We start from the raw sequence: 21,434 nt of genomic DNA on the forward strand, positions 1-21,434 counted from the left end.
CCCAGCCCTCACCCACAGGGCCCATTTCACTGCAGACAGTCCCTTCCCACACACAGAACTTGCTCATTACCCACAATGGGAAGAAATGGCAGCGATTTTGCTGCCAACAGAACAGGAGGATGAAAAACTTCCTCCTTCCCCAAAGAAACTGAAGTTGTGACTGCAAAGACTCCGTTTGTTTTCCAGTAAGGATGGGCAGAATATCTCAGGTTACTCTGAAGCTGGGATCAAATCCCTGGAGATTGAGCACTGGAAGATTAGAGCCAAGCCTAACTTGTGCCAATCATGTACTTCTGAAAAACTCTCCAACCCTTAGAGCTGCCTTGAGCTAGAAATAGGATTAAAGAGCCATTAGTTTCAAGAAGTGACATTAGACAGGAGCTTTTTAAAATTCAGATTTTAAAGCAATATGAATTTTCAAGAGGTACAACTGAGCTCCAAGATTAGCACAATGGGCTACTTCCAGTGTGATTCACTCACCCCCGACTCAAGGAACACAAAAGAGGAGATTTTTCCAGAACTCCAAATGCAATTTTCAAATACATTTTTTTTTTTTTAAAAGCAGAGAATTTAATGTGAACAACCATCTGCTCTTGGAAAGACTCTCAGTGCCCCAGTCCAGTCAGCTCCACAGCACAAGTGCCAGGCACAAAGCACAAAATTGCAGAGCACATTGGAGTCTCTCCCTCCACATGTAAAAATAACCCAGGGCCTGCCTCTCTGCCTGCAGTGAATGAGCAGCATGAAGGAGCCATTTTACTAAGAAAAGGTGTTTGGGGAAAAACATTATGAAGTCATTTACTCATTCAGTTTAGCCAAGAAGATAATTAGTACACAATTCAACAGAGATGAATGACTACAATATTCATCCCCTTGCCATTCCCCATTATTTGTTTGGAAGAACCTGTTCACATCAGATTTATTTCCCTAAACTGGCAATCAGATTATTAATTACTGGTTGTTTTTGTAGTGCATACCATACAAATAGAAAGAAAAGCACAGATTATGCTTCAAAGAGCCCGTATTCTGAAATAATAGCTCATTTCAGCTCCAGGAACAAGGAGAAAAAAGGCAACCAGGGGAGATCAGAGCTATCTGTGCCTTGTACCAAGTGACCTGTGTGAGCTGCCTCCCTCACCGGGCACAGCACCACGAATTCCTGAAAAAAACACCAGGATAATTGCCTCCAGCAGAACAAAAGAGATTTGCTCCTGAGTAATGAAAGATATTCTTAGATTAGGAAACCCCTTGTGCTAGAGGTGCAATGCCTCTACACACACACACACACACACACACACACTCTTTTCTTTTCTGAGGAGAAAAAAATCCAGCATTCCAAAGGTTTAATGCTCCTCATCCATCAAACTGCACCGTTCCCAGCTACAACTGCTTTGAAGTGAGAGCTGTGTTCTTGTCAGCATCAAAGCCACAAGTGTTGTAGCTGAGATTTGATAAAGATCACTGACACAGTTTGGAAAGTTTCCTTTATTTCTCCTGTTTGATCCCCTTTGTGCGGCTGATTGGGCAGCTGGAAATGAAGTGGATGCAAACCCAGCACATTTATTCCTTGGAACATTAAGGGGTTAACGAGTGCTCAGCTCTCAGACAGCACCGAGTGCTATTTAAGTGCTGTCATTACTACAGGCTCCTCTTATTTTAAACCTCACTTGTGCTGCACTTGGCATCACCCCTCGACAATTTTCCCTGCTGAGTAAAGAAAAAAAAAAAAAAAATCCCCGCTGATTTCTGCCAATGTGTTAACAAAATGTGAATAAAGACAAAGCTCTGCAGCAGCACTCCTGCTCCCTCCCAGCCCTCCCAAGCCCTGCTTCCAGCTCTGTGCCAAGCTGGAATCTGCAAGCTCATTGTCCCACGGGGAGGCAGATCAGGCTGAAGGAGTGAGATGGAGCATGGAAGCACATCTCCCTCCCCTCCAGCCCCAGTGCTCTGCTCAAAAGCCTCTGTTATTAAACCAATCTGTGATCCTGTCAGACTTCCATAGATCTTCATTTCAAACCAGGCCTGAGCTCTGAGCAGACACTTTCAGAAGGCAGGAATGGTTGGAGCCCTCCTGGATCAAAGAGCTGCTTCTCTCAGTCCAGCTGGGGCTCCTGGGCTGCAGCCACAGCAGGGACCACCCCAGGATGCTGCTGGGACCCCACATCAGCACCTCCTCCTGCTAACACCATCCTGGAAAGTGCCAGGAGGGAGCACAGGTGGGAAGGGTCTCCTCTCTGCTGGGCCAGGTACCACAGATGAACCTCAGCCTCTAAGATTTCTAATTTCAACCAACAGAACAGGCTCAGTACAGACGGACATAAAATGCACGGACTGAAAAGTGAAATGGCAGCAAAGCACAGAATAATTCCATGCCTTTTGCAGTGGGTTTGGGTGAAAATAAAAACCAAAGATGCTCTGGAGGGGAAGCACAAACAGCAGGGAGCTGAGAGAAAGGGGTGCTGAGGCCGAGATCAATCCATCTGTGCCTCCTCAGACAAGTCCCACAGCTGATTCCATCAATCCCCCAGCCTGGCTTGACCTTCATTTTCTGGCATTTTCTCTCAGTTAGATGAGGGTGAATGAAGAAAGGCAATACTTGAGTCCTAACTCCCCAAATCCTGTGCCTCCTCTGCAGCACAAAAATGACCTTTTAATAATCTGTCTACAACAGCCTAATGAAAGACCACAAAAACTTGAGTCTATTAAACAGAGAAATCTCCACTATTCCAGCAGCAGCACCTGATTGGGAAGATAATCCAAGGCAGAGCTCATTCAGGTCCTGCACAACGTGCTGACCCCATGGATTCTGAAAGCAAACCAGCAGTGAGCACTGTCCCCCTCACCCTTCTCCCACAGCACCACCTCCAGGAGGAAGGGCTGGGGAGAGGGCTGGGAGTGCTTTGTGTTGATTAACTAATGACTGCAGCTTGCAGGGCTGGATTAATGACTCCCTGCTCTCAGTTATCAGGGAATTACAGGGGGATACAGCTCTGCATCCCAGCACATCCCTCCTCCCATGCATCTCCAGCAAACCCACATGCACACGGATTCTCGGGGCAGAAAGCAAAGCAGATTTCACCTTCATTTTAGAAAAGTCAGGAGAGTGAAAAGCTGTTCTGCCTGGCCATACTTTATCTCACTTTCCTTTTATCCCTTTTAATGAATATCCCTGTTCTTTTCTCTCTGCCTTTTATCAACAGAAAAGGGTCTTGCTCTGCCAAATCTGCCTGAGAGCAAATGGTGTTGCAGTTAATCTATAAATCAACCATCACCATAAATTCTGCTCTTTCTCCATCCAAAACAGCAGAGCTGTAAAACAGATTACATGGGACAGCAGAGGCAGGAAGGAAATCTGGGAGCTGTGAGGAGCTGCCATCACATCCAAATGGCCTTGCCTGCTTCTCCTTCCTCCCCACTCCACCCAAAAAGCCTCCAAACCTCTGCTGCCAGGCCTGGAACAGTTTTAGGAGCAAGGACACCTCACACACTTCCCATGGAAGATGATGCAGACCTTGGGGATTGAGGGAAGAAAGGGAATTCAGGAGAAGGTTCTGCAGCCTAACACCAAGAAACAGGAAAAGCAAAACTCAGAAAAATAAAAATTCTCGTGTGGCGCATCAGCTGTGAATCCCAGCTGTGACTCCAGCTAAAGCAGCCTAAGGAATCTCAGCATCTCCAGGGTGCAAGAGACCCCAACAAGCAGCACTGGCAGTGACACCTGACCCTGCAGGGATCCCAGCAGCCTGGGCAGAGCCCCCCGAGGGGAGGCAAGAAATGATGGAGGGACCATGGCTGGCCCTGCAGCCGCAGAGCTCTGTGCCAAACATGAAAGCAGCTGCCTGCAATGGGGTCACCCCGAGCCCACGGAACACCTGGGGGATGGCAGAGCAGGGGCAGAGCCCAGCAGCACAGGGATGGTGACAGGGTGAGGGGCAGCACCCTGCAAAGGAACAGTTAAGCTCCATGACTGCTTTAGGTCATTTTCCTCCTCCAAGGCAGTCTTCCAGGGATGAACATTTCCTGTCCTGTGAGGGGAGGACAGGACAAGAGTTCAGCAAAGAAAGCTGCAGCTCTTGCAGACCAGAGTGAGCAATAAACCCAGGGAGATGCTGAGAAGCTCAGATCTGCTGCTGCTCCAGGAGGGGCTCTCAGCCAAGGCCAGAGAGGGCTCCTTTGAGAATCCCTCCCTTGGGAACAGCCAGTCCTGGCTGGAATCTCCCCTCACAGGCCTGTGGACAGGTGAGCTGTCCCTGACGACAAATGAATTACACTGTAGATGTGACAAGAGAGCCATGGAGCCCCTGGCTGGTTTGGCTTGGAAGGGACCTTCAATCCCACCCAGTGCCACCCCTGCCATGGCAGGGACACCTCCCACTGCCCCAGGCTGCTCCAAGCCCCGTCCAGCCTGGCCTTGGGCACTGCCAGGGATCCAGGGGCAGCCACAGGGAGGATTTGCCCTCCTTGACTGGATTTGCCCCATGCAGGGAGCCTCACTGGGTACCTGGAGGGAAGAAAGCAGAAATTCTAAAATATTTCAAGCAACAAAGGTTAGGGGTAACTGCATGGACTCTCAGGTTTGCAGTCCTTTCACAAGACAGAATTCCAGAAGTGTTTCTGGAATGTAATTGTATCTGTGACCAGCGCTTCCAACTAATCATATTATTTTAAAGTTCCTTTGGTAATTTGTCCTTAATTCCACACAAACTGCTGTTCTGGCATAAAGTGTACTTTGTGATATCAAAGTCAAACAGATTAGGCATGATCCACTTCCAGTGAGGGAGTGTTTTGGAGAGGAGATGATATAACTTAAAAGCTAAAGCTGGCTCCCTGTTTTAATTAAAGGGGATTAAACATCCATCATGATAAGGGAAAAGGGACATTTTATAAAAATCAATTACCTTCCTCAGTGTCAGTCTGGTTTAACACCTGTGGTTTCTGGGAGAAGGGAGAGTGTAACATCCCACCATTAAGGTAAATTAAATACTGTTACTGTACAGCAAGACCACAAAATATCCAGGAAAAATAACTGTATCACCCAATCAGGCGGTACTGACAAAATAAAATGTTACACTCCCAAAGTGTATCAGGCAAATTCACAAGACTCAGATTCAAAGTTTCCTGCAGCACCTCCCCAGCCAGGAAGCCTCCAGGTAGGGACTGCACATCTTTATGGAGATAAAAGGAAGGGCTGGTGGAACACCTCAGCGTCTAAAAATATTCTTTTGGAATTGCAAAGGCTGAGCCACATCCACTCCTCAATAAAATGCCGTAATAACCATGAAGAATGAGGCCTGGCACTCAGCTTTGTTGCTTCTGTCATTAGAAAATCAGTTTCTGCTCGCACCGTTTGACAATATGCTCAATTTTAGGTCTCACACAGGAGTGTATGAGGTAATTATACACAATATGTATAATTGATACAGCAAAAATTCCCACCACCAGAGGTTTAATATGGGGCTGCAGAATTAAATACATTTCAGTCATTTCAAAAGTTTGAGACTATGAAAAGGTGGCAATTAAATTCCTAATGCGAGAGGGACATTTTAGTGTAATTTGAGAAAAAAGCAAGTGAAAGGCTGGATCTGGCAGCTCCTGCCTGAGGGGCTTCACACGAGGTTACACAACTGCTCCCAGCCCCGGGGGTGCTGCATGGCAGTGCCCACACCTCCCATGCCTCCTGCTCCAGCTGTCAGACTGAATTTCCAGCTGCAGCAGCAGCAGGGTGGGAAGGTGAGGAGCAGAGCCCGTGCCTGGGAACAGCATATCCACAGGGAAAACCCCCTGGAAAGGAGGGCTGTGAGGGAAGCAGCTCCTTCCTCCCTTTCCCTTCAGAAGGCAGCAGGGCTGGTGGCTCCTCACCCTTCCCACAGCCCCAGATAATTTATGGGAGACACAAAGAAAGAGTTATGGTTTTTAACGAGCAATTTTGAAGCAGATACTACCAATATACAGAGTCCTTGGTTCCGCTGAATAAATATCCCTGACAGCCAAACAATAACTCTGCCTCTTATTTTAGAGCTCAGCCCCAAACTGGTAGACTCTGTAACTCTCCACACTCCTGCTATTCCCTGAGGTGCTTCCAAGATGATCACTGTCAGAGCCACGGAGTCTATAAAAAGGATGAAGGAAGCTGGGAAATTTCCACAGAGGTGGTGCCAGCAAAGCAGAAGGAACATTTCAGCCATCCCTGAGCAAAGCCAGGCTGCAGCGCTGCAATTCCAGCAGTGCAGTCCAAGAGCTCCCCCAGCTGAGCTCTGGGACAGCTGCAGTCACTCCCAGAACAGCTCAGGTACCTGGAAAGTTCCAGATCTGCTCCAAGGGGATTCAGATTTACTCTCTGCAGCCAGTGCTTGTTCAGAGAAGAGCTGGAGAACTCTTGAGAGGAGCTGTCATGGTGCAGAACAAGGAGTGGCTTGGGAAGTGGCAAACTCCTGCCTGATGCTCAAGGGAAGGGCAGGGAGGCCCTGCCAAACCAGCAGTGGCATCCTGTCACAATGCATCCCATCCTGTGTCACACACTGTCACCTACCCATGAAAACTGCACTGAGAGGGAAAAGCTTCTGCTCCAAACACGGCCTTGTCCTCAAAACCCTCACCTCCCCCAGCTGGGGCAGCTGCAGAGGAGGAGTGACTCTCCCAAACACAGGATGGCTGGAGAAAGGATGGAACAACCCAGCCCAAAGCTCAGGCCAGCTGCTGCCACCCCTCCTGGAGCAGCCCAGTCCTGCTGGGACACTGCTGGTGGCCCTGAGCTCCTGCTGGGACACTGCTGGTGGCCCTGAGCTCCATGGCCAAAGGGGACCAGGAGCTTCCCATGGGCTGTGGCACCATCTGCTGGAGACGGCACCAGGAAAATGGGTTGGAATTAAGGGATTCTGGAGGAAGAACTGACAGGATCCAAACTGATTCATATTCTGAGCTGGAAACCCACAGGATCATGTGTCCAACCCCTGGCCCTGCACAGACACCCCAACAATCCCAGCCTGTCCCAGAGCAGTGCCCAAACACTCCTGGAGCTCTGGCAGCCTTGGGGCTGGGACCATTCCCTGGGCAGTGCCCCAGCAGCCTCTGGGGGAAGAACTTTTCCCTGGGATCAGTCACATCCCAGTCATAATCCAGAACCACATTTCTGGAGCTCCACTTGCTTAACAGAGGTATCACAAGAGATTCTGCAAAATCCTCCTGCAGCTGCCTCAGAGAGCGAGCCCAAGGAACAGGAATGTTGGGAAACAGACTTCATGATGTGCTGGAAGGGTTTTAAAAACTCCCATTGATGTTCCAGAGAGTCAGCCCCTCCCTGCACCCTTCCCAGGCCTGGAAAAGAGCACTGGAGCCATTCATTTACAGCCTCCTGGCTCCTGGGAGCTTTTATGTGCCACAGGCACCAAGACCCAGAGCCCCCAGGGAGCCATAGCCCTGAGAGGTGGGAGGATGCTGCTGCCACTGCCAGGGCACGGTGACAGCACAGCCTCCCTGTGACATTTCTGCTCTCATTTGCACGCAAATGTCAATATTTATTAGTCACATTGAGATCTTCAGCAAAGCTCCCCTGGGTTGCTAAGTCTCTGCACTTATACTTTTAAATTGCTTTAAAAAGAAGCACATTGGCTCTTGGTAACTTATTCCAGACTTCCTACATTCTTTATTTCATCCTTAACTATCTACTGCTTTTGTGGGAAGTTATTTCCAAGCAGTCTATGCATCAACAGTGTTGAAAAATGTTTTACCATCACACCAAAAAATGACCATGGAAAAGTAACCTTTTCACTTAACTTGTCCCTGGAGCTGTGAACATATTTATGTATTTAAATAATGGAAATCTGAAAGTAACAGATGTTTCCTGCCTAGAGCACAGAGCAAGAACAACAGTGCTTCACTATTACAGTGCCTCTGAAGCATCCACACACTCCCATCCCCATTTGCTCTCCTGTGCATTAGTTTGCAAAAATCCCCAAGTGTTGAAATCTGGTTTTAATCGTGATGTCAACAAGTCTCCCTAATCCTGCTGAAAGTCAGGAATTAGGCCTCTGAGCAAGCCAGCATGAAAGAAAGTGAAATTGCTTTTAAATGTAAAGTAGGAGAGGAGAGAAAAAATGGGAATTGAGAGATTAGGTAAACCTGATGGAATTTGGTAGAGCTGGGGAAAGGATATTTTAGTGGTGTCCAAGAGCCCTCACTCACCAGGATTTGGGCTCCCCAAAATGCAAGTAGTTGATGCTGTAGAGATCCATGTCCTCTGTATGCCAAGCAAAAGTTGTTTTCCACATGCCAAAGTAGAGGTAGGGAGTGTTCACCCCCTCGATGATGATGCCACACTCGTGTTCCACCATGTCCAAGAGGGTGTTCAGGTTGCCAATGTTCCACTCATCCACGTCCTGGAAGCCAACAGAAATGGTTTGTACTGGGAATGGCAGGGGCAGGCACAGCCCTCAGCGCCCTGCAGGGCCTCAGGGGCTGCTGCTGGTGCCACCTGCATTGACTGAACCCCCTCTGCCTCCAGGAAGGTTTCTTTGGTGCTCCAGCACTCTGAAGAGGCTCTTGCACTGTGCAATACCTCAGCAGCAATTAACTGTTCTGGTAATGAACGCAGCATACACTCAGGGTAAAACACACTCCTCTCAGATGTTCTTCCCCTGGGCAGAAACCCCAGTGTTTCCAAAGGGGCAGAACTTCTACCTCAGGCCAGAGCTTCAGGTAAAACCAGGAAACCACCTGAGAACAGCTGAGCTGGTGCCTGGTTGTGTCCCCACCCTGATGGCAGCAGGGGAAGGATGTGACACTCCCAGCCAAGCACCAAATCCCCTGCACCCCTGAGATGTGCATGGCTCTGAGCACCTCAGATACCTCTGCTTATTCTAATTAATCCCATATTAAACCACAGTGATAATAAAAAGATACTCATACACTCACACACAATCAGACAACACTCCAAAGAAAGCCACTTCCCACTCAAAAGAAAACTACAGAGGAAGAGATTTAAATTATCTGCCTAAAAAGAGTAAGAAGAGAGAAACCTTTATCGTTTACAGAATTACTTGAAGCAGAGGATGAAATTTCACCATGGAAAAGCTTAAACAATTTGAATTGTAAAATAATTCAGTGTGCAGGTGCATTGTATCCTAATGGAGCTGCCTACAAGGAAAAGATCCAAATGCAAATAATTTAAAATCCAAATGTAAATAATTTAAAATCCAAATGCAAATTATTTATGTTAAGATTCAAAAAATATTTTTGATGTAGCACCATTTCCTTAAAATGCTGTTTTTCTCTGGCTTTCTAAGGAGCTTCAGCAGAAATCTCTATTTTATTCCTTTAAAAAAGAAACAAAACCCAAAGTATAGACAATTTTTTGCCACAGTCTGCAAAAGAATTTGTTTAAATCACACTTTTCTTCATTTTTCTACTAAAAGTCAGCTTTTCACAGCTTCCACTGACTATTATCCTGAATCTCAGGGGAAGTTTAGTCCCACTTTTGTAATGAGGGGAAAAACACAAAAGTATTTGGGTTTTTTTAGGGTGGCTACATCAATGAAATTCTGAATTACAGCTCCTCAATGAGAAAAGTGCAATAAGGAGGTCAGTGTCTGAGATAAATGAAGGAGAAGCACTGCACTTACTGCATCATACAGGGAGCCACTGATGTCAGCCCCATAGATGGGGGACACAAAGGTGAGATTCTTCCAGTACTTGCGCTCCAGGTCCTCAAAATCCTGGTGCCGAGGGGTGCAGTACCTGCCAGGGAACACAGGGATGGGAGGAGTCCTGAGGGCAGCCAGCACAGCAGCTCTGAGGGTGTATTTCACCTTTAATTCACAGAATTGCTGCCTTCCCACCTCTGCACAAACCCTCTGGGGCAGGCTGGACGTGCAGCGCCACATCCCCATCCCATGGAAACGTGAGGTGAGGTTATCCCACGGCTCTCAGGTGCCAGGAAAACTCCAAAGCTGATTATCCTGGAATGGTTTGGCTTGGAAGGGACCTTAAATCCCACCCAGAACCACCCTTGCCATGGGCAGGGACATCTCCCACTGTCCCAGGTGCTCCAAGCTCCAATGTCCAACCTGGCCTTGGGCACTGCCAGGATGCAGGGGCAGCCCCAGCTGCTCTGGGCACCCTGTGCCTGCCCACCCTGCCAGGGAACAATTCCTGCCCAATATCCCACCTCAATCCACCCTCCTTCAGCTTAAAGCCATGACTGCATCATCTCAGTCCTGATTAAAGCCCAGGGTCCTCCAGAACTCTGGAGAACTCCAGACTCTGGAACCAGGATGAGACTGCAGCTGGCACATCCCAGCTGACTGAAGTGCCCTGCAGAGTCCCCAGGCACTGTGGAAGACACTCGTGTCACCAGTCCCAGCCCAAGCGCCCCAAAGTATTTGGATTTCTACCCCAGCCATGGAACACCTTTTCCAGAAGAGCCAAGAGATCCTTTTTTGGTCCCAAGCCATTCTTTTCAGAAAGATTCTCAGCCAAATGCTGACCCTGAACAATCCCTCTACACGAACTCTCAGCTCCGAGATACACCAAAACCCAGCAAGTCACAAACTGGTTTGAGACTCAATAAAAGCAGTTTCCCCCCAAATGCTCCACATTTAACACGGCTGCACTTTCTCATCAGCCAGTTTAGGGAAAGGAAAGCTTCCCAGGAGCTGCCCCACGCCCATGTGGAGCCCTTGCAGGCACGCACTTCTCGCTGTTGGCCAGGCGCCGGTACTCGCCCACGGTCATGGGCTTCTTCTGGATGTTGTACTGGGTGAAGAGCCCTGACTGGCCCGTGACCACCTGCTGGATGGGAGCTGGGATCACCATGTCATCAATGTCATCGTAGGTGCGCCGTGGCTTCCACTCCTTGGGGGGGATCACCTGCAGTGGGGACAGAAACATGGAACTGTCACAGACACTGCAGGGACAGAAACATGGAACTGTCACAGACACTGCAGAACAAAACCATGGAACTGTCACAGACACTGCAGGGACAGAAACATGGAACTGTCACAGACACTGCAGAACAAAACCATGGAACTGTCACAGACACTGCAGGGACAGAAACATGGAACTGTCACAGACACTGCAGAACAAAACCATGGAACTGTCACAGACACTGCAGGGACAGAAACATGGAACTGTCACAGACACTGCAGGGACAAAACCATGGAACTGTCACAGACACTGCAGGGACAGAAACATGGAACTGTCACAGACACTGCAGGGACAAAACCATGGAACTGCCACAGACACTGCAGGGACAGAAACATGGAACTGCCACAGACACTGCAGGGACAGAAACATGGAACTGTCACAGACACTGCAGAACAAAACCATGGAACTGTCACAGACACTGCAGCTGTGGGTATCACCTGCACAGAGACAGAAACATGGAACTGTCACAGACACTGCAGGGACAGAAACATGGAACTGTCACAGACACTGCAGGGACAGAAACATGGAACTGTCACAGACACTGCAGCCCTGGGTTTGGGGGCTTGTCAGCACTTGGGCCATGTCAGCACAGGCTGATGAGATCATTTGCTCTGACAAGGACTTGTTAGGAGTGGTGTTTAGCTGGCCTTAATAAAGCATAGTGGAGAAATAAAGCTGTTAGGCATGAAATAATTCTTATTTCTTCTAAAACACAGGTCAATTACTGGGTTTATTGCTGCTCTAAAGAGAGCTGGCTATTGATGAAGAGCTCTCCGTGGAATGTTTCCTTGTCCACTCAAGTGTACAAGCAATTACCTTCCAGGACTTTGCTAGGGAGATTATTTTAATAGAGCTTGTTGGTGACTTCCAGTTATTGTAAAGAAATTACTTTACTTGTAGAATTAATATGAGTATTCCAGGTCAGCCAGTCCCTCACCTTGCCCAGCCCTGCCTCACCTTGCTCCTCACCTTGGCCAGCGCTCACCTTGCCCAGCCCTGCCCCAAGCTGCTCCTCACCTTGCCCACCCTCACCTTGCCCACCCTCACCTTGCCCAGCTCCTCACCTTGCCCAGCTCCTCACCTTGCCCAGCTCCTCACCTTGCCCACCCTCACCTTGCCCACCCTCACCTTGCCCAGCCCCTCACCTTGCCCAGCCCCTCACCTTGCCCAGCCCCTCACCTTGCCCACCCTCACCTTGCCCAGCTCCTCACCTTGCCCAGCCCCTCACCTTGCCCAGCTCCTCACCTTGCCCACCCTCACCTTGCCCACCCTCACCTTGGCCAGCCCTCACCTTGCCCAGCCTCACCTTGGCCACCCTCACCTTGCCCACCCTCACCTTGGCCAGCTCCTCACCTTGCCCACCCTCACCTTGCCCAGCTCCTCACCTTGCCCACCCTCACCTTGCCCAGCTCCTCACCTTGCCCAGCTCCTCACCTTGCCCACCCTCACCTTGCCCAGCTCCTCACCTTGCCCACCCTCACCTTGCCCAGCTCCTCACCTTGCCCACCCTCACCTTGCCCAGCTCCTCACCTTGCCCACCCTCACCTTGCCCAGCCCCTCACCTTGCCCACCCTCACCTTGCCCACCCTCACCTTGCCCAGCCCCTCACCTTGGCCACCCTCACCTTGCCCAGCCCCTCACCTTGGCCAGCCCTGCCCTGTGGGCTCCCTGGGACTCCATGAAGGCGATGAACCTCCCGAAGTCGCGGAACTCCTCCAGCGAGGGCCGGAAGGTCATGATCTTACAGCCAGGGTTCTGCGGGCTGGGGTTTTCCGACCCCATAGCTCCAGTCCTGCACAGGGGACGCACAGGGAGGAAAGGACACTGGTTAAACCTTTGGGTTTTAACTCCCAGCTCTAAGGAGCTCCACAGAAAGCCTGCAGAGATTTTTCATTTCCTCCCTTGACTCCCGCAAGGGGGGGATTTGGAAGAACGACCCTCTGACATGGACATGAGGAGCTCCCAACCAAAAATCCACTTAGTCAGGAGCTCCTGACACCAGGATCACCCGAGAGCTCGGCCAGGGGCTAAATATAAACCACATCTGCCCCCAGTTCAGCACAGAAAGTGGTGCCTCATGAGGATGGTGCCACAAAAATAACAACTCCTCACCACCTTCAGCCTTGGCACTGTGCACAACTTGCCACGCCACAAGTTTTCCAACAAAATGCTTCACCATTTTCTGTTTAGGTTCAACCCAACAGCTTTCCCAAATTTGGGGTTTTTTTTCATGGGCTAAACTACACTAAAAATTATAAAATTAAGGGGTTTCTTTTTTTTTAATGTATTTTCATTACACTTTGTCTTTGCAACGTACATAAACAGAACAAAGTGTCAGGCAAGTCTTACAAGAAATACAGACACACAATTCCAAAACATCCAAAACAAACTCTCAAACCGTTCAGGGTGAAATCACGATTTTTAAAATGGACTTTTTTAAGGTGATGCAGGAAATCCGTAAGGGAAATAAGAGGTTTTAGTGGCATTTCAGCTGCAGATATGCCCAGGAAGGAGTTCTCCATGAGGAGGAGCTGCAGCAGCTCCACACCCTGAGCACTCACGAGATGGCAGTGCTGGGCTGTGGAGGATGAACTGCAGGGAAACAGCTCCTGCCAGGCTTTAACGTGGAAAAAAAGCATTTAAAGTGTGTTTAAACTGATTTCAAAGCAGCCAAGAAGCATTGCAGATGCTCCTGGAAGTACTCACAGCGTTAGGAAAACACCAAATGAAGCAGGGAGTTCTCCCAGCTCTGTGTCTGAATGGGTGAGTGTGGCACAGAACTCGCCCCAGAGACAGCCAGTGCTCCCAGCTCCTGGAATTAAAACCAGCTAAAGTGGGCAGACTCCACACCCAGGGCACCAAGGTTTCATTTTAATTGGGTAAAACTTTTTATTTCGAAGGCACGTGAACAGTTTTGAGTGAAATTTTAGAAGCCAGAAAACATCAGAATTTTACACAGTAACTTTTATGCAAATTTGTCTCAAAACAAGGATCTGCAAGTCTTATGTCCTTCCCCAAGGAGTCTTTAAAAGAATTTTATGCATAAAATCACAGCTTCTCACAGGCAGAAAAGGCCTTCCCAAGCCAGGAGCCAGAGATGCAGAACCCAGCCCAGAATAAAATCAAATTATGAATCCCAGTATTGCAGGAAATCCCAGAGCAAAACAAATTGAGGGAGAAAAACACCATTTCACCCTGTTCACCCCAAGATACTTCACTTCTCATCTCCAACAGGAATTGTTGCAGCTTGGAAACAAAAGGGCCATTTAAGCAACCCCTCCATCTTCAGGGTGGCCCTGCCCAAGGAGATTCCCAACCTTGCCAAAGAAGGAACAAAAATTGCCTTTTGAGAACAAAACCTGCTGCTTCAGGGTCAGCACTGCAGGAGAAGCAGCAGATTGATCCGTGCCCAGGGGGAGGCTTTCCTGCACAAATGTCTTGCAGGAGCACGAGAAGGAAATCCCTGGGATGAGCCAGGGGAGCTGGGGACCCATCTGCCAGAGGTTTGCTCAAATCCCCCAGGAAAAGGGGGCTGAGCTGGAGGAAAGGGCTGCAGGGGATGGGACAGGGACAGAAACCACCCCACAGCCTGCCACAACCTTCTGGGAACACTGGGGCTATTTTTGGGCAGGGTCTGGAAAAGGCAGGGGCCGAGGGGAGCGGGGAGCCCCGGCGGGAGCTGGCTCAGGAGTGAATTCCACCCTGAGCAGGAGCCCTGCCAGCACCATCTGCTCCAGAGAGGCTTCCCAGGATCTGCAGCTTTACCCACAGCCAGGGCAAAACAAACAGCCAAAGCCAGGCTTTATCCCGTCCTTCCCTCAAGATTCTCTCACAAAATTCCAATTTTTTAGGCGATAAACTCGGAGCAAAGAGTGAAAATACGTGCTCCTGTAAGGAAGGGAGATCAAAAACTACTGCATGCAAAGCTTAATCAATTAATCAAAGGATAAAACTACTTCCTGCAAAGCTTAATTAATTAATTAAAAGGTCTACTGCCTCAATACAAGCAGCATCACCTGGCACTCTGGAATTCTTTAGTCCAGAGACAGCAAAACACAAGATCTTTCCATGTGCAGTCCCATCTGAAGAACACTTCAACGCCTACCCCAGATAATGTACATTTAGCTAATCAAACTAATTAAACTATTACAATAAAATGGCCAGAGAGCTCATGGGAAGAGGGGGGAATCAGCTCCATGAGCTCGGTGAGATGTGGGAGCTTCCCCCAGCAGCCCCAGGGAGCTGGGAACACCCAGGCCCAGGGAAAGCTTGGGGAGGGGAGAATTTCTGTCCCAAGCGCTTCCCACGTGGAATTGTTTTGGGAAAGCACTGCCAGGACCTGGACTTGTGGCCACCTCCATCCCAGGAGTCGTGGCCAGCTCTGTCCCAGCTCCTGGGATCACCCAGGACACACAGCAGGACAGGGGCTGCAGCTTCATCGGGCATTTTCAGGAGATGGCCCCAATTAAGCAGTGCCCTAAGGAGCTGCCAGCATCCCTGCAAGGTTCCAGAGAGGACTCTGACTGTTCTGAGAGGATTGAGAGCCCCTCCCAGCCCCAGCAGGGCTGCAGGTGAGGGCCAGGTGGGAACAAACCCTTCTCTCAATACTGAGGAGGAGGATTCTGCACTCAGAGCCCCCATCAGCTCCCGAAAAGAAGAGTGAAGGTATTTGTCTCAGCTGGATCCATTCTGTTTCTTTGTGAGAGAGTAACAACCTGGAATATTATGAAAACCTTCTAATTTTCAACCATTGTGAGGAAGCACAAAAACTTGTCTCCAGAGGGACGATGTCGGTGCACACAAAGAATTGAGCTTTAATTTCAATGACTTTCACATGAGACGTTTCCCTTCCAAAACTGATGTGAACCAAGGCACTTTTGTGACTGAAATCCTGCACCTGTTGGCTGAAACCTTTGTACAGCACAGAAAAAGTCCAAGACACCCAGCTGAGATCAAGGACTGAGCTTGCTACAGGACTGACAGGCTGGGAATCCTTCCTCCAGGAAAAGGGCTGGGATTTCTGAGCAGTTCCTGCTGCTGCCCCACTGATGATCTCCTTCCCCTCTATTCCCAAGAATCAGATTCCAGCACTTTGACAAACAAAATGTAAATTTTTAAGTCTGAATTTTGCTGTTGCTCAGCCCGGTTTTAAACTACTGTGCAATTACAGCAAGGATTTAAACTAACACCTTTCCCCCAGAAATATTTATAGATTCAATTCATCACATTTTTAACATTCAAATTGCTTTGAGTCTTGTATATCCTCCATAAAGGCTAAGTAAACACAACAGAGGAAATATTTGGGAAAGAGGAACAGAGACAACATTCCCACCCAGCACAGGGATGAAGATCTACAGTGCTTGGGATTTGACAAATTGAGGGTTATTTTCTATCAAATTTTACACTCCACGAGACTCCTCCACAATTCCAGATCCTCCTGTACTTGAAATCAAGCAGCATATGTAGCTCATTAAGGGAAAATAAAATTTTCCCCCAAAACACCCTCTTTGCTGTAGAAGTGCACAGTTACTCACACACTTCTCTAACAACAAAATTATTTAGTCACAAACTGTATTTAAAAGGGGAAAAAAAAAAAAAAAAGTGGTTACATTTAAGAGCAATAAATGGGGATGACTTTAAAACAGTTTATTATTGCCTGAGGCAACAATAAATAACAATAACATGTAATGGTTATTTCTGACTAAATCCAGATCAGAACCTCAAAACCTCAAAAGTTTGACCGAACAGACGAGATAAACTCACCCTAAAACCACACAAATCAGTTCACAAAGCTGACTGTGAACTGACTGAGGCCCAGCCTCCCCAAGGCCTGCAGGAGGCTCAGTTTGCTGCATGGCACCAGTTATCTCTGCTGCATTTATTATCTCCACTGCGAGGCTTCAGGGGTCTTTCAAAAACAACTTAAACGAGTGTTACAAAAGGCACTTCACATGGACTGAGCCGTGGAATCTGAACAGGAGTTCCAAGTTTTAACCCACGGCGCCTCAATCCAAGGCAGCGGCACTGCAAATGTTAAAATAAATTATCCCACAGTCTTTATCCCTACAGGAAAGGACATCAGAAACCTTGCAAGGCAAGCAGGAGCCTCGATTATTTGTCACAACTTAGGGGTAGAGCCATTTGCTACCGTGGCTTAATTAAGGTACTTATTTTCATTTATATTTTCATGGGGTCAATCACTCTCCTTTATAAATGAGGCAGCTCCTCACAGTCTTTATTCCTACAGGAAAGGACATCACAACCTTGCAAAGCAAGCAGGAACCCCAATTACTGCAGAGCTTTGCCCAAAAGGTGATTCCTGCATCAGAAAACACCTTAGTGGGGACTAATTCCCAGTTTTCCTTCCAGAACAGAAAGCCTGGGGTTCTCAGCAACTTGCTCGACTTCTCTAAGCTCCTTTAGATTTTTATAACAAAAGCCCTCAACAAACGGGGGTGTCAGAGGCGTTTTTAACCGCCCTGCCCATACAAAAGGAAGCCCTGGGCTGGTTTTGTGCCCGAGGCAATGCCCGGGCTGGGTGTGACACACTGACCCACTTCCAGCTGCCGGCAATGCCGGGAATGCTCCGGAGCTCGGGCAGAGGAGCAGCGAGCCTGGCTCAGCCCTGCAGGACTGCAGCGAGCCTGGACAGGAATCCCAGGTACCCCCAGGTACCCCAGGAACCCCAGCCCAGCATGGCCCTGCAGAACCCCAACTCACCTGGACAGGAACCTCCATGAACCCCCAGGAACCCCAGCCCAGCATGGCCCTGCAGAACCCAAGCTCAACTGGACAGGTACCCCAGGTACCCCCAGGTACCCCAGCCCAGCATGGCCCTGCAGATCCCCAGTGAGCCTGGACAGGAACTCCAGGTACCCCCAGGAACCCCAGCCCAGCATGGCCCTGCAGAACCCCAGCTCACCTGGACAGGTACCCCAGGTACCCCCAGGTACCCCCAGGAACCCCAGCCCAGCATAGCCCTGCAGATCCCCAGTGAGCCTGGACAGGAACCCCAGGTACCCCCAGGTATCCCCAGGTACCCCCAGGAACCCCAGCCCAGCATGGCCCTGCAGAACCCCAGCTCACCTGGACAGGTACCCCAGGTACCCCCAGGTACCCCCAGGAACCCCAGCCCAGCACAGCCCTGCAGAACACCTGCCCAGGTAACCCCCAGGAACCCCAGGTACCCCCAACCCCTCCCCAGTTCACCTGCCCAGGTACCCCAGGAACCCCAGCCCTTTCCTGGCTCACCTGCCCAGGTACCCCCAGGTACGCCCAGGTACCTCATTCCCCCCCAGGCTTCTCCCAGCGCATCCATTTCACACCTTTCAGCCAAACCTGCAGCTCCAGGAGTGACAATTTAAAGCCTAAATTAACCCCAGAGCTTTGAGGTGAAATGAGACAATTTGGATCTCTCCCAGCTCTGTTTTATCCAGGTCTCTCTGGAAGCTGCAGCTCCAAACTTGACCCACCCCACCCAGGCAAAGCTGTGCTGCTTGTTCTGCCAACAGAACTGAGATCAAATATGGGAAACTCCATAAAAAGTTCTTATCTGCACCAAAACCTCACCAAAGGCCTCTCCATTGCCCTGGGCTGTGTCCAAAATTGTGAAGGAATATCAGAAAACCTCAGAAATCACCTCAGCCCCCCACCAACCTCCAACATTCACTTGTGGGTCATATTCAAAAGCAGGATTTCTAAGAGATTTAGGAACAAAATGGCAATCCTGTATTCTCTGAGGATCTGGGAACTGTGGCTTGTTCATGAGCCTTATAAAACATAAAAATAATGAAGCTTCAGGTCACTTCTGCCAGGAGTGAGGCACACCCAGACCAAGGAAGGGCAGAACACAAAAGTGTTCCCCTGTGTAATCCAGTGAGAGCACGACTGAGGAGCTGCCTCATTTATAAAGGAGAGTGAATATGAACATATAAATGAAAATATAAATGAAAATAAGCACCTTAATTAAGCCATGGTAGCAAACGGCTCTACCCCTAAGTTGTGACAAGACAGAACATATTTGGTCCAAAACAAAGGTTAAAAAGAGAAAATCTTATTAAGCAACAATCAGTTTAGTGAAGAACAGGGGAAAGGGAGAAACCTTTCTCATATCCCACAGTGATAAGTCATTAATATCCCCCAGCCTGTGGGAAATCACAGGATTTCTGCCAACATTCTGCAGCATCCAGGATTTCAGCTGCTACTGCAAACGGACAAACCCCCTCGAATTCTTCACCAGATGACAAATAATTCCTTCCAGCAGCGCCCCGTGCGGCCCCGGAGGATCCCGGTGGCATCCAAAGCCATTAAGCAAATCCCTCACTTGTGTGACACATTGAGCTGTCATCCATCTTCGCTATTAACAGATGCTCCAGTGAAGGAACGTGGGGCAGCGCAGGCTCTGCAAACCCTTCCCCACAGCACAGCCTGAGCCTGGGCGAGTCAGGAAGGGGAATCCACCAGTCCCGAGCCCTCCTGACTGCCCAGAACTCAGTGAGGAGCACCCAAGTTTCTCCTGACTGCCAAGAGCTCTCCCTCCCTTGCTGCCTGGGCGCCTCAGCCTGCAGCTCACCACGATCATTTCTGCTCTCAGGTGGATTGCCCGCTCTAAAAATGAGATTTAAACTTGCAAGGCGAATCAGAGCCTCCTGATGCTGACACTGTTTGCTGGACATCCCAGGAGGAAATAAAACATAACCCTGCATAAATGTGAAATCCTCACGAGCCCTTCCAGCAGGGCTGGCCAAACTGGTTCTCCCAACTCACATCAAATTTCTTACAACCTTTTATATGGAAATAGCTCCGAGTTTTCAGGAGCTGTCTGTGTTTTGGGTGATCTAAACCACCTGCAGAGCTGTGGAACTCCCACTTTAGCTGCTGAATCTTTCCCTGGTGCTTGACAGGAGTTGAGAACAGCTCCCAGTGAGAGCAGCAGTGTCCCCACAGCTCAGGGGAACAGGTGAGCACTCCCCATGACCAATAGCCAGGATTATCTACAGCAAACGGGTGGGATTCTCCCTGAAAGTGAATTTTCCTCTTGACTTCCCATCAAAAGCTGGCGAAATCTCTATTTATTTTTATTTATAAAGGCTCACGTTCATCCTAAAGCCAAACTTGGAATGTGACACCAAAGTGCTCTGACTTACTGACAAAACTGACCCCTTCTATATATTTTTATATATAAAAATATATTTTATGTCCTTTTGTATATATATTAATATATAACATATTTCATACATCACGTTTATATATAGGACCATATATATATATATATATATATATATATATATATATTCTGGTCCCACTGGGCCAGTCAAGGCAATTATCTCTTTCCAATCAGCTTAAAAAGAACAATCCACCACGGAGGGTTAGACAGAATTTTCCTGTCAAAAGATGCTCCAGTGAATGTTTCATCCATGAACATCAGCTCTGGAACAAGGAATCACTTTATATCCACCTACATCTCCTTTTCTCTTTTGCATGGGAGGAACTCCTGCCTCTCATGAGGCAGGAACAGCCGTGGATTCCTTCAGGATTCCTTCAGGATCCTTCTGGCACTGCAGGAGTTGGTCAGCCCGCCCCAACTTCCTTCTCTTGTTACAGGGAAGCCCAAGAACTGGGAACTTGCTGTCACAGAGCAATTACTGGGTGCTCCAACAGTTACTTGATGTAATTGCTAAAATGTAACTGTAAGTTTGAGATTCTAGGCTTGAGGTTTGCCTGACTCTGCGAATTTCAGTAAAACAGGAAAAGGAAAGTGACGAGAAAAAAGCAAAAGTTCCCAGGAAATGAGCAATGTTGTGGGTGAAATACTATCAGGTTTCAGACGGACAGAGCTTCTTAAAATTCTCCCTTTTTGGTTAAAGGAAATTTAGTTTTGGGAGGGTCCTGCTTTCACAAACGAGTTACAGAGCACAGATCCAGTGTCCCAGGGCAGAGCAGCAGCCCAGCCCCTGCCGCAGCTCCATCCCAACGCAGAGGGAGCAGGGATGAAATGGACCCTCCCTGGTGCCTTCATTCTTCAGTACACAGGGGTCCAAAGCTGCCTCTCTGCAACACCCCTGGCTCCTCAACACCTTCAAAACCACGAGCCTCAGGAAAGCCAAGAACACCTTTGGGCGAACCCCAGAACGTCCCGAACCGGGAGGGACCCGCAGGAGAATCCAGTGCAGCCCCCGGGCCTGCACAGACCCCCAACAATCCCACCCTGGGCATCCTGACAGGGCCGGGACCATTCCCTGGGGAACCTGGCAGTGCCCAGCACCTTGGGCAGTGCCCAGCACCTTCCCCTGAGCTCCATGCCAAGGCCTGGCACCGCTCCAGCCCTCCCGAGCTCCTGTCCCCTCTGCAGAGCCCAAGGAAGGGTTTCCCGAAGGGTTCCCCTCCATCCCCTCCCCTCCATCCTCTCTGCTGCCGCACACAGGAGCAGCTGGGGCCGGGGCAGTCCCCAGAGCCCGGGCACACAAACCCCGCAGCTCCCGAGGGTCTGGGGCTGTGCCCGCTCCCCCGGCCCG

At 49.3% G+C, this 21,434-nt stretch overlaps 1 protein-coding gene across 2 annotated transcripts in view; it reads right to left on the reverse strand.

Annotated features, from left to right (window-relative positions):
• Positions 1–21,434, reverse strand: part of KDM4B (lysine demethylase 4B) — a 75,307-nt gene that overhangs the window by 53,183 nt on the left and 690 nt on the right. For both annotated transcript variants that reach the window (XM_066566404.1, XM_066566403.1), the window contains exons 2-5: positions 12,562–12,712; positions 10,688–10,863; positions 9,618–9,732; positions 8,182–8,375 (exon numbers count right to left, since the gene is read on the reverse strand). In XM_066566404.1, the coding sequence (XP_066422501.1) occupies positions 8,182–8,375; positions 9,618–9,732; positions 10,688–10,863; positions 12,562–12,702 (626 nt within the window). In that variant the 5' untranslated portion in view covers positions 12,703–12,712. The remainder of the gene's footprint in view (positions 1–8,181; positions 8,376–9,617; positions 9,733–10,687; positions 10,864–12,561; positions 12,713–21,434) is intronic.

Source organism: Molothrus aeneus, chromosome 27 (assembly GCF_037042795.1).
Source record: "Molothrus aeneus isolate 106 chromosome 27, BPBGC_Maene_1.0, whole genome shotgun sequence".
Lineage (NCBI taxonomy): Eukaryota > Metazoa > Chordata > Aves > Passeriformes > Icteridae > Molothrus > Molothrus aeneus.